This window comes from Eumetopias jubatus, unplaced genomic scaffold, assembly GCF_037043125.1.
Source record: "Eumetopias jubatus isolate StellerSeaLion01/CBP00866 unplaced genomic scaffold, mEumJub1_p1.0 scaffold_15, whole genome shotgun sequence".
Lineage (NCBI taxonomy): Eukaryota > Metazoa > Chordata > Mammalia > Carnivora > Otariidae > Eumetopias > Eumetopias jubatus.
The window spans coordinates 18,118,514-18,135,345 of record NW_028274821.1 but is presented as its reverse complement, the minus strand read 5'-3'; the positions used below and the strand labels follow the sequence as shown (position 1 = coordinate 18,135,345).

The window sequence follows — 16,832 nt, the reverse complement described above, 5'->3', positions numbered from 1 at the left end:
AAAATCTTTAAAAAAAATAATATCTACTTATAGGGGTGCCTGGCTGGCTCAGTAGGTAGAGCATGCGACTCTTGATCTTAGGGTTATGAGTTAGAGCCCCATGTTGGGTGTAGAGATTCCTTCAAAAAAATCTACTTAGGGGCACCTGGGTGGCTTCGTCGGTTAAGCGGCTGACTCTTGATTTCAGCTCGGGTCACGATCTCAGGGTCCTGGGATCGAGCCCCAAGTCAGGTTCCATGCTCAGCAGGGAGTCTGCTTGAAGATTCTCTCTCTCCCTCTCCTTCTGTCTCTCTTCCCACTTGTGCTCTCACACTGTCTCTGAAATAAACAACTCTTTAAAAAAAATAAAAAATAAAAATAAAAATATCTACTTCTGTGAGTTGATGGACAGAAAGTTTTAGATACGCAGCAGGCAGGCAATAAGAAGGTAGCTTTATTTATTCTCTGGAACTCTCCACCTCTCCCCTCTGCTCTCATCCCCTTCCAGAGGACAGGCCCTTCCTCCGCAGGCTGCTCTTCCTCTCTGCTCACCTGTGGTGTCCCGGCAGTCACAGCAGTCCTGGGTGTTGGCGGGATTGGACGTGTTACAGCAGGGTAGGCAACGGTTGTCATCCATAAGCAGCACCAGGCTGGCGGGGCACATGGTACAGTTCTTGGTGCCAGGTCCCTTGCATTCCACACAGCTCTTGTGGCATTTTTCACAGTTAAACTTCTCACCCTGGTAAGAACAATCGGGAGATTCTTTTTGAGTGTGGAGGGATTAACAAGCCACCAGAGTTCCCAGGTGGGAGTTCCATGAGGGAGGGAGGCATGTCCGGGGGACAGAAGAAAGATAACTTGTTCTGGGTCATTTTAACTGTTCAGGGTGAAAGAACCAACTGTCTGCACTTGGAGGAAACCATTGCTGGGTCTCTCCATCTGAGATTTGCTGGTAACAATAGTGGGAGAACAGTCTTCTAGAATGGCTCAAGTTACCAACTGACAGCTAATGTGCTGTACCTGGTCAAGGATAGGTTGTGTCTGGCTCATTACTAAAACTGACCTTCACACTTTAAAAAATTTTCAATTCTTTTGCCCACATTTCAAAATTGGGGTATTTCACTTGTCAATCAGTTCCTAGTTTCTCTTTAAAAACTAGACTGCCAACATGGTCATCACTCCCACATGGCAACATCCCAGACAGCTGAGGGGCAGTGACCCTCTTTTTGTGCTCTCCTAGTTGATAGAATCCCCAGCATTTGCTCCAATGTCACCAACACAGGTGACACATCAAATTCCACTTTTCATCAAGTCCGCGCTGGAGTTTTCTTTGACCCAACACCCTTCACTCGGGTACACTAATTAGCTTGGCCTCCGTGGTTGTTAGATGCTTGTGGCCCTGCCCCATTATAATATTTGTGACTGTTTAGCTAAAACAGTGAAATAAGAGATAAGGAGAAAGCGGCTTCCCTCCTGCCAAGTTGCTGCTTCGGTGGTGCTGGAAATGTAGATGAGGGGAGATGTCTTCCTCTGTTCTGTGTTTTGGAAGGATGGTAGAAAAATTAAGCAATGGAAATTGCCTTTATTGAGCACTTGGGCATGTTTCAGGTGCTGAGAAGGTGCTTTCTCAGCTGTTACTATCTTATCAAATCCTGGGTTAGCTGTCAGGATACCTGGTTTCAATCCCAGCTTTGTTACTTACTACTCATGTGATCTTTAGCAAATTATCTAATCTCTCTGAAACTAAGGAGTTTCTCCAAGGTGTAAGGATGTGAAGAGAGCTCCTATGTGAATATGTTGGGTCATGTTAATTTCACCATGGAGAGATTTACTTAATTTCTACAGTTTGGAAACACAAGAAGTTAGTGAACTTAATATCCATGGTTTCTAGGCAAGGAAATGAAATATATCTCTCCTAATACACTGGGCAGGGGTGGAGGAAATGGAAGACCAACAGTAGTTATGTAGTTTTGACATTATTCAGGCATTTCAGGTTAGACAGCAGAGGGGTAGGAGAGAAGATATTTCTTCTTTCTTTCTTTCTTTTAAGATTTATTTATTTATTTGAGAGAGAGAGAGAGGGATTGAGTGGGGGAAGGGAAGAGGGAGAAGCAGAGAGAATCTCAAGCAGACTCCACGCTGAGTGTAGGACCCGACCTGGGGCTCGATCCCAGGACCCTGAGATCATGACCCTGAGCCAAAATCAAGAGTCCGATGCTTAACTGACTGAGCCTCTCAGGCACCCCAATGTTTCTTATTTCTGATATAATATTCTTAAGTGGACCTGAAACTTCTAAGGTCATGAGCAATGAATGTAGAGGTAAATCTGAGGTCCTCATTATATAACTTCCCCATTATTTATCTCAGGTCATCTCAGTTCCTTTGGCTGAGATTAAGGCTACAGATGGGTAGTGCCGTTCTTCTGTGATGCAGTGGTAGAAGATTATAAAACTAGAGCAAGTGTAGGAATTTTAGGACTTCTTGACTTTGCCCAGAATGACCTGCGGGAGCGAGCTCCCATGGCTCTGCAGAAATGGGGGAGGGCAGAGCGTGCCCAGCTCTCAGTACCTCTCCCACTCTGTATTCCCCCGCCAGACAGTCCGAGCTGCAGATTCCTCCCATTAGGTGGTAACTCCACACACAGGATAAGCAATTCAATGCTCCTTTTCCTGAAAGAAAAAAAAAGTGATTCTAAATTATGAGGGCTGACCTTAGATTTCAACCTCTGTCTTCGGTCCAAAACTCTTAAGGAGCAAGGAACATGTCAAGCAAATTGAAGTGGAAGGATGAATTGATTGAGGAGTTGGGGGAAAAAATGTCTACAAGACACCAAGTGCAGACCTAGAAATTATCCACTTAGTCCAATCAAAGTAAACTCACATTTGGAAATTGAGGGTTTGGAAATGATAGATCTTTTATGACAGCAAAAAGAAAGGTTTTCAGAGAATGAGAAATCATGTAGAAAGGTTCTAAAACTTTTGTCATTCTGCTTGTTGTTTAACTAATATGGAGGAGGAGAATGATACCAGATGATTTGGAGGATCCTGATACTCAGTTGGTGAGGAAATCATGTTTAGGCAGATTCTAAGAAATACTAGACTTAGAATTTAAAATGCCATGGTTAAAAGAATTTAGCAAATCATTTTGTCCAGTTGTTCTTAATTTGAGAAGGGTGGTGGCGGTGGTGATAGATTCCTTTGAAATTCTCTTGAAAGCTAAAAACTTTCTTTTCAAAAATTGGACATGCTATTTATTTATTATTATTATTCTTTATTTACTTATTTATTTATTTATTTATTTATTTATTTATTTATTTATTTATTTTATAGAGGGAGGGAGGTGGGGAGGGGGAGAGGGAGAGGGAGAGAAAGAACCCCAAGCAGAATCCACACTCAGCATGGAGCCCCACGCAGTGCTGGATCTCAGCACCCTGAGATTGAGACCTGAGCTGACATCAAGAGTCAGATGCTTACCCGACTGAGCCACTCAGGTTCCCTTATTTATTATTTTTCAAATAAATGGAAAGTAAGGCCCAGATATGTCGAGTCATTCATTCAAGGTTACATAGGTAATGGTCAAGATTCAAATTCAGTTTTGTTGACCACACAGTCCAATGCTCTTTCAGTCATACTGTCTACCTTACCACCTTATGACCCACCAAGTAGAGGAGGTCTGAATCTATAGGCTCTGTTTCTGTGGAGGTAATACCCCACTCTCCTAATTCAGAGACCCCAAGAATGACTGACCCAAGTGTTACCTCAGGCAATACCAGACATTAAGGTACAACTTCTGGAAAGGGTTTGGAGAGAGGAGACCTGAATTTTCATTCATTCCCTTAGGAAGGTCCTGGTGTTTCTGCTGAGAATTTCAAAACAAGAGCAAGGAGATAGATGGCGGAGGGGGGCGGGGCATGGAATGTGCCTAGTATTGTGAGTCAGAACTTGATACAGGTCTAACCATCAGAAGAATACTGTACAGAGTGGTTAGTTGAATTTGAAGTAGATCCATGAGTCCTGTCCTTCACAATCACTATGGAGTTAAATCAACTTTTCATGTCTGACCTATGAGCTCAATCATTTATATTTACTTATTTATTTATTTCATTTTTAAAAATAATATTTTTATTGTTATGTTAATCACCATACATTACATCATTAGTTTTTGATGTAGTGTTCCATGATTCATTGTTTGTGCATAACACCCAGTGCTCCACGCAGAACGTGCCCTCTTTAATACCCATCACCAGGCTAACCCATCCCCCCAGCCCACTCCCCTCTAGAACCCTCAGTTTGTTTTTCAGAGTCCATCGTCTCTCATGGTTCATCTCCCCCTCCAACTTACTCCCTTCATTCTTCCCCTCCTGCTATCTTCTTCTTTTTCTTTTTTCTTAACATTTGTTGCATTATTTGTTTCAGAAGTACAGATCCGTGATTCATCAGTCCTGTACAATTCACAGTGCTCACCATAGCACATACCCTCCCCACTGTCTATCACCCAGCCACCCCATCCCTCCCACCCCCCACCACTCCAGCAACCCTCAGTTTGTTTCCTGAGATTAAGAATTCCTCATATCAGTGAGGTCATATGATACATGTCTTTCTCTGATTGACTTATTTCACTCAGCATAACGCCCTCCAGTTCCATCCACGTCGTTGCAAATGGCAAGATCTCATTCCTTTTGATGGCTGCATAATATTCCACTGTGTATATATACCACCTCTTCTTTATCCATTCATCTGTCGATGGACATCTTGGCTCTTTTCACAGTTTGGCTATTGTGGATATTGCTGCTATAAACATCGGGGTGCACGTACCCCTTCGGATCCCTACATTTGTATCTTTGTGGTAAATACCCAGTAGTGCAATGGCTGGATCGTATGGTAGCTCTATTTTCACCTGTTTGAGGAACCTCCATACTGTTTTCCAGAGTGGTTGCACCAGCTTGCATTCCCACCAACAGTGTAGGAGGGTTCCCCTTTCTCCACATCCCCGCCAACATCTGTCGTTCCCTGACTTGTTAATTTTAGCCATTCTGACAGGTGTGAGGTGGTATCTCATTGAGGTTTTGATTTGGATTTCCCTGATGCCGAGCGATGTGGAGCACTTTTTCATGTGTCTGTTGGCCATTTGGATGTCTTCTTTGGAAAAATGTCTGTTCGTGTCTTCTGCCCATTTCTTGATTGGATCATTTGTTCTTTGGGTGTTGAGTTTGATAAGTTCTTTATAGATTTTGGATACTAGCCCTTTATCTGATATGTCATTTGCAAATATTTTCTCCCATTCTGTCGGTTGTCTTTTGGTTTTGTGGACTGTTTCTTTTGCTGTGCAAAAGCTTTTTATCTTGATGAAATCCCAATAGTTCATTTTTGCCCTGGCTTCCCTTGCCTTTGGCGATGTTTCCAGGAAGAAGTTGCTGCGGCTGAGGTCAAAGAGGTTGCTGCGTGTGTTCTCCTTTAGGATTTTGATGGACTCCTGTCTCACGTTTAGGTCTTTCAACCATTTGGAGTCTATTTTTGTGTGTGGTGTAAGGAAATGGTCCAGTTTCATTCCTCTGCATGTGGCTGTCCAATTTTCCCAACACCATTTGTTGAAGAGACCGTCTTTTTTCCTTTGGACATTCTTTCCTGCTTTGTCAGAGATGAGTTGACCATAGAATTGAGGGTCCATTTCTGGGCTCTCGATTCTGTTCCATTGATCTAGGTGTCTGTTTTTGTGCCAGTACCATACTGTCTTGATGATGACAGCTTTGTAATAGAGCTGGAAGTCCGGAATTGTGATGCCGCCAGCTTTGCTTTTCTTTTTCAATATTCCTCTGGCTATTCGGGGTCTTTTCTGGTTCCATACAAATTTTAGGATTATTTGTTCCATTTCTTTGAAAAAGGTGGATGGTATTTTGATGGGGGTTGCATTGAATGTGTAGATTGCTCTAGGTAGCACGGACATCTTCACAATGTTTGTTCTTCCAATCCATGAGCATGGGACGTTTTTCCATTTCTTTGTGTGTTCTTCAATTTCTTCCATGAGTATTTTATAGTTTTCTGAGTACAGATCCTTTGCCTCTTTGGTTAAATTTATTCCTAGGTATCTTATGGTTTTGGGTGCAATTGTAAATGGGATCGACTTGTTGATTTGTCTCTCTTCTGTCTTGTTGTTGGTGTATAGGAATGCCACTGATTTCTGTGCATTGATTTTATAGCCTGCTACTTGACTGAATTCCTGTATGAGTTCTAGCAGTTTTGGGGTGGGGTCTTTTGGGTTTGCCACATACAGTATCATATCATCTGCAAAGAGTGAGAGTTTGACTTCCTCTTTGCCGATTTGGATGCCTTGGATTTCTTTTTGTTGTCTGATTGCTGTGGCTAGGACTTCTAATACTATGTTGAATAGCAGTGGTGAGAGTGGACATCCCTGCTGCGTTCCTGACCTTAGGGGAAAAGCTCTCAGCTTTTCCCCGTTGAGAATGATATTCACTGTAGGGTTTTCATAGATGGCTTTTATGATATTGAGGTAGGTACCCTCTATCCCTATACTCTGAAGAGTTTTGATAAAGAAAGGATGCTGTACTTTGTCAAATGCTTTTTCTGCATCTATTGAGAGGATCATAGGATTCTTGTTCTTTCTTTTGTTAATGTATTGTATCACGTTGATTGATTTGCGGATGTTGAACCAGCCTTGCAGCCCAGGGATAAATCCCACTTGGTCGTGGTGAATAATCCTTTTAATGTACTGTTGGAGCCTATTGGCTAGTATTTTGGTGAGAATTTTTGCATCCATGTTCATCAAGGATGTTGGTCTGTAATTCTCCTTTTTGATGGGGTCTTTGTCTGGTTTGGGGATCAAGGTAATGGTGGCCTCATAAAATGAGTTTGGAAGTTTTCCTTCCATTTCTATTTTTTGGAACAGTTTCAGGAGAATAGGTATGAATTCTTCTTGAAATGTCTGATAGAATTCCCCTGGGAAGCCATCTGGCCCCGGGCTTTTGTTTGTTGGGAGATTTTTGATGACTGCTTCAATTTCCTTAGCGCTTATAGGTCTGTTCAGGTTTTCTATTTCTTCCTGGTTCAATTTTGGTAGTTGATACATCTCTAGGAATGCACCCATTTCTTCCAGGTTATCTAATTTGCTGGCATACAGTTGCTCGTAATATGTTCTTAGAATTGTTTGTATTTTCTCGGTGTTGATTGCGATCTCTCCTCTTTCATTCATGATTTTGTTGATTTGGGTCATTTCTCTTTTCTTTTTGATCAGTCTGGCCAGCGGTTTATCCATCTTGTTAATTCTTTCAAAGAACCAGCTCCTAGTTTCGTTGATCTGTTTTATTGTTCTTTTGGTTTCTAGTTCATTGATTTCTGCTCTGATCTTTATTATTTCTCTTCTCCTGCTGGGTTTAGGCTTACTTTGCTGTTCTTTCTCTAGCTCCTTTAGGTGTAGGGTTAGGTTGTGTATTTGTGACCTTTCTTGTTTCTTGAGAAAGGCTTGTATTGCTATATACTTTCTTCTCAGGACTGCCTTTGCTGTATCCCAAAGATTTTGAACAGTTGTGTTTTCATTTTCATTGGTTTCCATGACTTTTTTTAAATTCTTCTTTAATTTCCTGGTTGACCCCTTCATTCTTTAGTAGGATGCTCTTTAGCCTCCATGTATTTGAGTTCTTTCCGACTTTCCTCTTGTGATTGAGTTCCAGTTTCAAAGCATCGTGGTCTGAAAATATGCAGGGAATAATCCCAATCTTTTGGTACCGGTTGAGACCTGATTTGTGACCAGGATGTGATCAATTCTGGAGAATGTTCCATGGGCACTAGAGAAGAATGTGTATTCCGTTGCTTTGGGATGGAATGTTCTGAATATGTCTGTTAAGTCCATTTGGTCCAGTGTTTCATTTAAAGTCTTTATTTCCTTGTTGATCTTTTGCTTAGATGATCTGTCCATTTCAGTGAGGGGGGTGTTAAAGTCCCCCAGTATTATTGTATTGTTGTCAATGTGTTTCTTTGCTTTTGTTATTAATTGCCTTATATAATTGGCTTCTCCCACGTTAGGGGCATAGATATTTACAATTGTTAGATCTTCTTGTTGGATAGACCTTTGAAGTAGGATATAGTGTCCTTCCTCATCTCTTATTATAGTCTTTGTTTTAAAATCTAATTTGTCTGGTATAAGGATTGCCACCCCAGCTTTCTTTTGGTGTCCATTAGCATGGTAAATGGTTTTCCACCCCCTCACTTTCAATCTGGGGGTGTCTTTGGGTCTAAAATGAGTCTCTTGCAGACAGCATATCGATGGGTCTTGTTTTTTAATCCAATCTGATAGCCTGTGTCTTTTGATTGGGGCATTTAGCCCATTTACATTCAGGGTAACTATTGAAAGGTATGAATTTAGTGCCATTGTATTACCTGTAAGGTGACTGTTAACTGTCTGTTGTCTGTGTTCGTTTCTGCTCTTTGCTGCTTTTAGGTTCTCCGTTTGCTTAGAGGACCCCTCTCAATATTTCTTGGAGGGCTGGTTTCGTGTTTGCAAATTCCTTTAGTTTTTGTTTGTTCTGGAAGCTTTTTATCTCTCCTTCTATTTTCAATGATAGCCTAGCTGGATATAGTATTCTTGGCTGCATATTTTTCTCGTTTAGTGCTCTGAAGGTATCTTGCCAGTCCTTTCTGGCCTGCCAGGTCTCTGTGGATAGGTCTGTTGCCAATCTAATGTTTCTACCATTGTAGGTTACATATCTCTTCTCCCGAGCTGCTTTCAGGATTTTCTCTTTGTCTCTGAGACTCGTAAGTTTTACTATTAGATGTCGGGGTGTTGACCTATTTTTATTGATTTTGAGAGGGGTTCTCTGTGCCTCCTGGATTTTAATGCCTGTTTCCTTCCTCACATTAGGGAAGTTCTCTGCTATAATTTGCTCCAATATACCTTCTGCCCCTCTCTCTCTCTTCTTCTGGGATCCCAATTATTCTAATGTTGTTTCGTCTTATCGTATCACTTATCTCTCGAATTCTGCCCTCGTGATCCTGTAGTTGTTTCTCTCTCTTTTTCTCAGCCTCTTTATTTTCCATCATTTGGTCTTCTATATTGCTGATTCTCTCTTCTGCCTCATTTATCCTAGCATTTAGTGCCCCCATTTTTGATTGCACCTCATCAATAGCCTTTTTGATTTCGATTTGGTTAGATTTTAGTTCTTTTATTTCTCCAGAAAGGGTTTCTCTAATAACTTCCACGCTTTTTTCAAGCCCAGCTAGTATCTTTAAAGTCATGATTCTGAACTCTAGGTCCGACATCGTACTAATGTCCGTATTGAGTAGGTCCCTGGCTGATGGTACTACCTCTTGTTCTTTTTGCTGAGGTGATTTCTTTCGTCTTGTCATTTTGTCCAGAGGAGAATAGATGAATGAGAGAACAAAAGGCTAACAGGTTTACAACGTCCCCAGCAAATATACTGTATACAAATCAGAAAAGACCTGAAACCAGGGGAAAAGAAAGGGAAAGAAAGAAAAAAGAAAGAGAAAAAGAAAAAAAAAAAAGATAAAAACAAAAACAAAACAATTCAAAAAAGGCAGAATATGATCAAATATGATCAGGGTAGTGCATAGATCAGTGCCACACACTAGATTTTGGGCGTATTTTGGTCTGTTAGAAAAAAGTGCCTCCTAAAATTTTAAAGGAAGAAAGACATATATGTACAAAATAAGGGTTGATACAATGAAGGGATGGAAGATGACTGCAAAGATGAAAATTATAAAAGATTTTATAAAAGGACTTGGTAAGATAAGTTGTTTGAAAAAAGAAAGAAGATTTAAGGAAAAAAAAAAAGGAAAAAGGGAGAGAATGTGATCAGGCAGGAGACTAGAACAAAGCCATACACTAGTGGTTTAGGGTATATTTTGATCTGTTAGAAGAAACTGTACCTCAAAATTTTAAAGAGAGAACAACTTATATATATATGCCAAAAACAAGGATAACTACTATGAAGGGATAAAATATGACTCTAAAAATGAAAAAAAAAATAAAAAATGTTTTTTTTTTTTTAAAAAAGGGATTTATAAGATGTTGGTTGAAAAAGGGAAAAAGAAAAATAAAAAAAAGTCAACAAAAATTAACTTTGATGAAATAATGTATCATGGTAAAAAAAAAAAAAAAAAAAAAGCCATGAATCTATGTGCAGTATTCCCCTAGCGCTGGAGTTCTCCTATTCTCCTTGATCGATCAACTTGGTCTTGGCTTGCTGGCTGTTTGTGCTGATCTTCTGGGGGAGGGGCCTGTTGCTGTGGTTTCCAAATGTCTTTGCCGGAGGCGGAATTGCCCCGCCCTTGTCGGTCCGGGCTAAGGAAGCTGCTCCAGTTTGCTCTCAGGAGCTTTTGTTCCCTGCAAGCTCTCGGTACAGCTTTGGAGGACCAGGGCGAAAATGGCGGCCTCCCGGTCTCCGCCTGGAGGAGCCGAGAACTCGGGGCCCCACTCCTCAGTGCACCCCCAGAGAAAAGCAGTCACTCCCGTGTCCCCGGTCTCTGGCCGCACTCCGTGCTCACCCGGCCTGTGATCGAGCGTTGCTATCTCTGGCACCCGACCCCGTGTGGAGTCTCCAAACCCAGCAGATCCCTGCGGTGCGTTCCCGCACCGCTCCTCCCTGGGAAGGAAGGGGAGTCTCCCCGGATCTGCTGCTTGTTGGGTCCCTGCTGGGGGAGCCGTGTCCCGACTGGGCCGCAGATCACAGTTTGTGGCAACCCAGAGCTGAGAGCCCGCGACTCTGCTCCGTCTCTGCAGCCGGCTTCCCTGCTCTGATACCTGGGAGCTCTGCCGCACTCAGGCACCCCCGGTCTCTCTGTGACCCCAAGGGTCCTGAGACCACACTGTCCCGGGAGGATTCCACCCCCCCGCTTAGCCACTGCAGTGACGTCCCTCCGCCGAGCCAACTTTTAAAAGGTCCGATTTTGTGCTCCGCGGCTCTAGCACTTGCCAGAAGCGGCCGGCGGAGGCCCCTCCCCCGCCGTCTATCCTCCCGAATATCGCCTCGGATTCACTTCTCCGCACGCCCTACCTTCCAGTAAGTGGTCGCTTCTCTGTTCAGAGAGTTGTTGCTACTCTCCTGTTCGATCTCCTGTTGAGTTCGTAGGTGTTCAGAATGGTTTGATCCCTATTCAGCTGAATTCCTGAGACCAGACAAAATCTAGGTCTCCTACTCCTCTGCCATCTTGCTCCGCCCCCCCAAGAGATTTTTTTTTTTAAATGAAATGTGACTGTGTATAAAATTTATATAGAAAAGGGGCTGGAGGGGTGCCTGGGTGGCTCAGTCAATTAAGCTGCTGCCTTCAGCTTGGGTCATGATCCCGGGGTCCTGGGATCAAGCCCCACATTGGGCTCCCTGCTTGGAGAGGAGCCTGCTTCTCCCTCTGTCGGCTGTTCCCCCTACCTGTGCTCGCTCTCTCTGTCAAATCAATTAATGAAATCTTAAAAACAAACAAACAAACAATGGGGCTGGAAATAGCCAAGATAATTTTGAAAAGGATAGCAGAAATGTACTGTACCAACTACAAATATTAACCTAATAAGTTTTAACAATTAAAACACTGTAGGAGGTATTTCTTCAATGTTGAGAATAATTCATACTGATCATCTTTCCATGCCCAGCAGATGGGAATTTTTGATCACTCTGACATTACTGTGCAGGATGACCTGGGGGTGGCAAGACCAGAGTCGAGGTCACATGCTGGTACTTCAGAAAGTTGACTGAGAGATGCTGAGAATGAGAGAGATCTGAGTACAGAAATGCTTAGGAGAGAAAATCAGCAGATCTTGAAGTTTACCTTTGTTGGAGAGCAGGTGGCAGGAGGCAAGGGGAGGATATCGTTAAGGTATTGGTTGGATAGCGGGTCCATTAACAGAAAGAGTGACTATCAGAGGAAACCCAGATTGTGTTTACTCTGGGACATGTTGATTCTAGGGTTCTCTGGGAAAGAGAAGTCGGTCTCAGGAAAGTGAGAACGGAGCTTGGGAGAGCTAGAGACAGACATCTTAAGTAGCTGTTGTAATAATAAAAATAAAACTCCCTAGGCAGATTCCAAGTTCGACAAGCTGAGGAGGACAGAGCAGGTGGGAAGCACCTCCTGGGGGGAGACGATGCCTGTATCTGGGCCTGGAAGGCTGGGAGGGTCTGAAGAGACGGCAGGATAGTGCAGGGCGGTCCAGGGGAGAGGTGCTGATGCTGGAGAGGATTGGCCGGGTTGGCAAGTGAGAGAAAGCTCTGCAGGTGATGAAAACAGAGGGGCCAGGCACAAAGGAATCCTCATCTTCCCATCTACACAGGCAAAATGACAGATACACCCTCACCTTTGCATTTGTCGCAGGTCGGGTGGCATCTCTCACACGTCCGTGTGCCTTGCTCTGCATAGTAATGCTCTGGGCAGGTGCGATGACACTCTCCCTTGATGCGGAGCAGAAAGAAAAATGAATCGCAAGACAGGCAGTCGGTGGGCCGCGGGCCCTGGCATGCCTTGCAGCTCTTGCTGCACCTCTTGCACCGTCCCGTGGAGATTTCTGCGTAATATCTGAAACCAAGCAGGGAAACAAGACTGAATAAGCTTTGCTCTTAAGTTGGGTGTGGTGGAAAAATCAGGGTGAGTCGCATGGGGTGTTCAGTTCCAGGCTGGGTGACTTAAGACTCTACTTGTTACCGTTACTCAGTAGATACGTTACTATGGGCACACCTCATATTATTACACTTTGCTTTATTGCGCTTTGCAGCTACTGCACATTGGGGCAAGTCTTTCGGTGCTGTTTTTCCAATACCACTTGCTCACTTCATGTTTCTGTCACATTTTGGTAATTCTTGCAATATTTCAAACTTTTTCATTATTATTATAATACTTGTTATGGACATCTGTGATCAGTGATTACTGAAAGCTCAGATGATGGTTAGCATTTTTTGGCAATTAAGTATTTTTTAATTTAGGTATGTAGATTGCTCTTTTAGACATAATGCTATTGCACACTTAATGGGCTAGAGTATCGTGTAAGCCTAACTTTTACCTATATGCCCCGGGAAACTGAAAACTTCATTTGAACTTGCTCTATTGCAATATTCACTTTATTGCAGTGGTCTGGAAGTGAACTGCGGCATCTCCGAGGTATGCCTGTAATGATACTAATAAATCTAATGACTCAGTTTTCTTATCTTTAAATTGGGTACTACAATATAAATCAGTTTTCTTATCTTTAAATTGGGCACTACAACCCCTCCCCTGCTTTTTGTGAATTTTGAGTTAGGTAACACACACGAAAGGACTTAACACATGCAGTAGAACCATAATAATTATTCACTACTTTTGCCTTCTCTATACCCATGTGCTTCTCCACTGGAAGATTCAAGCTTCACGTTTTGTTGACTGGGATCAGGGTATGGAAGATGTTTTTGATGTACCTCTGAGTGATTCTTCGAGTTTCGCAATTTTAAAAAATATCTCCTATCTTGAGGGACGTCTGGGGGTGGCTCAGTTGGTTAAGTGTTTGCCTTTGGCTCAGGTCATGATCCCAGGGTCCTGGGATCGAGCCCCCACATCGGGCTCAGCTGGGAGTCTGCTTCTCCCTCTGCCTCTGCCCCTCCCCCTGCTTGTGCACGCTGTCTCTCTCTCTTTCTCTGACAAATAAATAAATAAAATCTATCTTGAAATAGAAAAATGACATAAATGATGCTAATGTTTACATCATAATAGATGTAACCTCTGAAAAAACTTTTGGAGGCTAAATATAACCATAATCACTGTTCATTACCTTTTTACTATGTACCTGGTGGTACACTAGGGACTTCATAGACATTATTTCCCCTTCTTGAACCTAAAAGGGAGACACTAGAGCCATGCAGTCTGGAGCTTGCCTTCTGGAACAAACTGCATGGGGTCAAAGCCAAGCAATTCCACTTATGAGCTGTGAAACCTTGGGCAAGTCCCACAACATCTCTGTCTCAGGTCTGTAATAGGCGGCTAATGTTAGTAGCTAAAACTAAACAAGTTATTGTTGAGAAAATTGTTAGAACAGCGCCTGGCACATTATAAATCACACATATTCATGATAATTATGAATTGTATGATTAAATCTCAAAGCAAACCTCATGATTTAGATATTATCATCCCTATTTTACGTAAGTAAAAATTAAGGCTCAGAGAATTTAGACAATTGGCTTAATGTCAAACAGCTCATGAAGTGGGCTCATGTGATTTGAACCTGTTTACCGCTATAACAAAGCAAGGCAAAGTAAATAAAAATTTTTAAAGTTAGATAGAAGAGAGAAAAGAAATCGTTGACAAAGATGAACTTCTAGACGTCATCTGACCCTTTTTGGCATCTCTGGACCCCGGCACATTGAAGCTGTCCTTGAAACTTGATGGTTTGCCCTTGGCTTCTCCGGCCTGAAACTGTTTGCCGCGTGAGGTTCCCTAAAGCTTATTTCAGTTCCACTAAGTCATTGGAAACTAAAACCAGGACAAGGTAGTGCTGAGTCTGCCTCTCCCTCGCCACCTGTCCCTGACTTAAGCACTTGTACCTCAGTGGCCCAGCTTGTGGCAAATCAGGCCTTGTTTTACCTTCTGCCATTAGGTGAGGAAAAGTACTGCCGAGTCAATCAGTAAGCCTGGGGGGTGAGAGAGACAGGGTGATGAAGGGAGGACAAAGAAAGCATCAGTCAGGAACTAAAGAGCCAATAAAGGTGACAGAAGACTCGAAAGAGAAAGCTATGGGAAAAGGTAGAAACGCACACCTTTCCACACAGAAAATACAGGGGTGTGAAGTCAGAAGATCTGATTTCTCGTCTTGGCCCCACTGTGTATGAGTAGCCTTGTGACGTTGGGCAAGTCACTTAACCTCTTTGAGCCTCAATTTTGTCATCTGTAAGATGGGGAGAATAAGTGGATCTCCGAGGATTGTTGGAGAACCGAATCATAATATAAAAATATATTCTGAGTAGAAATACTTGGTAAACTCCAAAGCAGCATACATGTTCTTTACTAATATTACTAATGTGATAGGTTGTTTTTAAGATAGATGGCCACGGGGCTCCAGGGTGGGTCAGTCAGTTAAGCATCTGCCTTTGACTCAGGTCATGATCCCAGGGTCCTGGGATTGAGTCCCGCATCGGGCTCCTTCTCAGCGGGGAGCCTGCTTCTCCCTCTGCCTGCCACTCGCCCTGCTTGGGCTCTTTCTCTCTCTGACAAATAAACAATCTTTAAAAAAATAAACCCTGCTCTGAGGTTAAACACTAAAATAATTATGGGTGTGGGTAAAGGGTTCAGAGGATCATATTCCTGCCTTTCCGAGGCAAGGAGATTTACCATATGAGATTGATGCAATGCGCATGGAACATCAATTTTATAAAAGGAACCATTGCTGTTAAATATTTCCACTTATACCTCATTAATACCCCGTTAAAGAGTTTTATGGCAGCCTGTGCCTCTCCTCCCCAGTGCGTAACTTCACATACTTCCCAATGGAAAACTTGTCTTCTTTTAATTTTTTTAAGATTTTATTTATTTATTTGACAGACAGACAGCAAGAGATGGAACACAAGCAGGGGGAGTGGGAGAGGGAGAAGCAGGCTTCCTGCAGAGCAGGGAGCCCGATGTGGGGCTCGATCCCAGGACCCTGGGATCACGACCTGAGCCGAAGGCAGACGCTTAACGACTGAGCCACCCAGGTGCCCGGAAAAATTGTCTTCTTAATCTGATGGTCTACAACTATTTAGATGACAGGATTACGCCCTTTTGTGTAAAAAGTATTTAATGACTTGATTTGGAGGAGATGGAGATTCCTTTCATTGGATCCAGATCTTTTCGGGCACTTTCTGGAATGAGGGGGAAAGGCTAAGCTGGGTGGCCCTATCCCCTCTCTTGTTGGGTAGGGCCCTTTCTTCATGGATCCATATGGCTGGTGTTTTTCAGGGCTGAGGTGTGTGACTCTGTGCTGAGCATTGTAGTAATATGTGTGAAAAATAAGAGGTTTTTTTTTTTCCAGGTGCTTATAATTTTCTTGGTAAGAAATATATAGGAAGAATCAATTCTTTTTTTAAAAAAGATTTATTTGGGCGCCTGGGTGGCTCAGATGGTTAAGCATCTGCCTTCGGCTCAGGTCATGATCCCAGGGTCCTGGGATCGAGTCCTGCGTTGGGCTCCCTGCTCCTTGGGAGCCTGCTTCTCCCTCTGCCTCTCTCTCTCTCTGTCTTTCATGAATAAATAAATAAAATCTTTACAAAAAAAGAAAAAATAAATAAAAAAGATTTATTTATTGGACGCCTGGGTGGCTCAGTTGGTTAAGCGACTGCCTTCAGCTCAGGTCATGATCCTGGAGTCCCAGGATCGAGTCCCACATCAGGCTCCCTGCTCAGCGGGGAGTCTGCTTCTCCCTCTGACCCTCTTCCCTCTCGTGCTCTCTATCTCTCATTCTCTCTCTCACAAATAAATAAATAAAATAGTTTAAAAAGATTTATTTATTTGAGAGACATTGAGAGAGAAAGAGCATGAGTGGGGGTGGAGGGGCAGAGGGAGAGGGAGAAGGAGACTCCTAGCTGAGCTGGGAGCCCGATGTGGGACTCGATCCCAGGACCCCAGGATCATGACCTGAGCCGAAGGCAGATGCTTAACTGATTGAGCCACCCAGGTGCCCCAGGAAGAACTAATTCTTGAAGGTCAAAATCTTTGTATTTTACATCCAGGTGCTCTTCATTAGACATGTGTGGAATGAATGAGTGAATGGATGAGGGCAGTGTAAAGCACTACGGTGAGTAATGCAGGCAGGAATTACTATAGAACTGAAGGAAAGAAACGTGATGTCTCATCTGGGCAGAAGCACTGGGGAAAGTCCAAGCCTTTCAATTTGGGTCTGGA

The 16,832-nt window shown here is 43.0% G+C and overlaps 1 protein-coding gene across 3 annotated transcripts in view; it reads right to left on the bottom strand.

Moving 5' to 3' along the window:
- The window catches only part of PCSK5 (proprotein convertase subtilisin/kexin type 5), a 455,891-nt gene that overhangs the window by 4,809 nt on the left and 434,250 nt on the right, over window positions 1-16,832 (bottom strand). For 2 of the 3 annotated variants that reach the window (XM_028094318.2, XM_028094319.2), the window contains 3 exons: window positions 12,292-12,509; window positions 2,548-2,648; window positions 532-718 (listed from right to left, as the gene is read on the bottom strand). In XM_028094318.2, coding sequence (XP_027950119.2) covers window positions 532-718; window positions 2,548-2,648; window positions 12,292-12,509 — 506 coding nt within the window. Of the gene's footprint in view, window positions 1-531; window positions 719-2,547; window positions 2,649-12,285; window positions 12,510-16,832 lie in introns of all 3 variants that reach the window. The other variant, XM_088019243.1, reaches the window with a different exon arrangement.